Source organism: Penaeus monodon, unplaced genomic scaffold, assembly GCF_015228065.2.
Source record: "Penaeus monodon isolate SGIC_2016 unplaced genomic scaffold, NSTDA_Pmon_1 PmonScaffold_14725, whole genome shotgun sequence".
Classification (NCBI taxonomy): Eukaryota; Metazoa; Arthropoda; class Malacostraca; order Decapoda; family Penaeidae; genus Penaeus; species Penaeus monodon.
This window is the reverse complement of record NW_023643849.1, coordinates 1,165-2,348: the sequence shown is the minus strand read 5'-3', so window position 1 is coordinate 2,348 and position 1,184 is coordinate 1,165. Positions and strand designations below refer to the sequence as shown.

The following is a 1,184-nucleotide window of genomic DNA, read 5'->3' as shown; positions in this document are numbered from 1 at the left end:
TGATAGAATAAATAGGATCCATTGGCTTAATAACCTTGGCTACATGCCGCTGGTTGATAGCCAAGAAATCCAACAAAAAAAAAAAACAGCGATAAGGTTTATAAAGTACCTAACAAGCAAACATCATGTCTGGTCGTGGTAAGGGTGGTAAGGTAAAGGGCAAGTCAAAGTCCCGCTCCAGCAGGGCCGGCCTTCAGTTCCCTGTTGGCAGAATTCACCGCCTTCTGCGTAAGGGCAACTACGCCGAGCGTGTGGGAGCTGGTGCCCCCGTGTACCTGGCTGCCGTCATGGAATACCTGGCCGCTGAGGTCCTGGAATTGGCAGGTAACGCCGCTCGTGACAACAAGAAGACCCGTATCATCCCCCGTCACTTGCAGCTTGCCATCCGTAACGATGAAGAGCTCAACAAGCTGCTGTCTGGCGTCACCATTGCCCAGGGTGGTGTTCTGCCTAACATCCAGGCTGTGCTCCTCCCCAAGAAGACCGAGAAGAAATAAACATTTTTCTTGGTTGTCCCATCTCAACATCGGCTCCTTTAGGAGCCACAGCATCTTCCTAATGAGAAAATTGACAAATCTATTATAATAATAAATGCCATACTCATAACACACACCCATACATTTTGTATTTATGACTTGATATTAGTAGCAATAAATGTACATCTATTCATATACGATTACAGACACAAACGCATCATGTTTAAGAGCAAATGGATTACATTAAGTTAGAGACGAAACACATTCAATTGATTTCACACATCAAACATACATACATACATACATATATAACATACAATCACAAGACCCATATAACCATTACATTTTGGGTATAGTAAAGGCCACTGTAAGGCAATTTGTTGCACACATGTCTTACCTGACTGCACCTCATACATCTACATGTATACTTGTGTCAAGATCTCTATATATACACACACATACATATACATATAACATATGTATGTGTATATATACACATATATATGAAAAAATGTATACACATATATTATCTATATATGACTACATATATACACACACATATGTATGTATGTATGTATATATATATATATATATATATATATATAATATATATATATATAGAAGATGAGAGGATAGATGTGGATAGAAGATAGAAGATGAGAGGATAGAAGAGGATAGAAAAAGATAGAAGAGGATAGAAAAAGATAG

General features: G+C 38.8%; 1 protein-coding gene across 1 annotated transcript; it reads left to right on the top strand.

Moving 5' to 3' along the window:
• Nucleotides 1-95: 95 nt before the first annotated feature.
• LOC119569384 (histone H2A) lies at nt 96-603 on the top strand. The gene has a single exon (XM_037917570.1). It carries the CDS (start codon nt 126-128, stop codon nt 495-497), a length of 372 nt encoding a protein of 123 aa, XP_037773498.1. The 5' UTR covers nt 96-125; the 3' UTR covers nt 498-603.
• The last annotated feature ends 581 nt before the right edge of the window (nt 604-1,184 follow it).

Bases quoted from the DNA above. Each gene is read 5' to 3' on its own strand.
- LOC119569384 (XM_037917570.1), top strand. From the start codon at position 126: ATGTCTGGTCGTGGTAAGGGTGGTAAGGTAAAGGGCAAGTCAAAGTCC.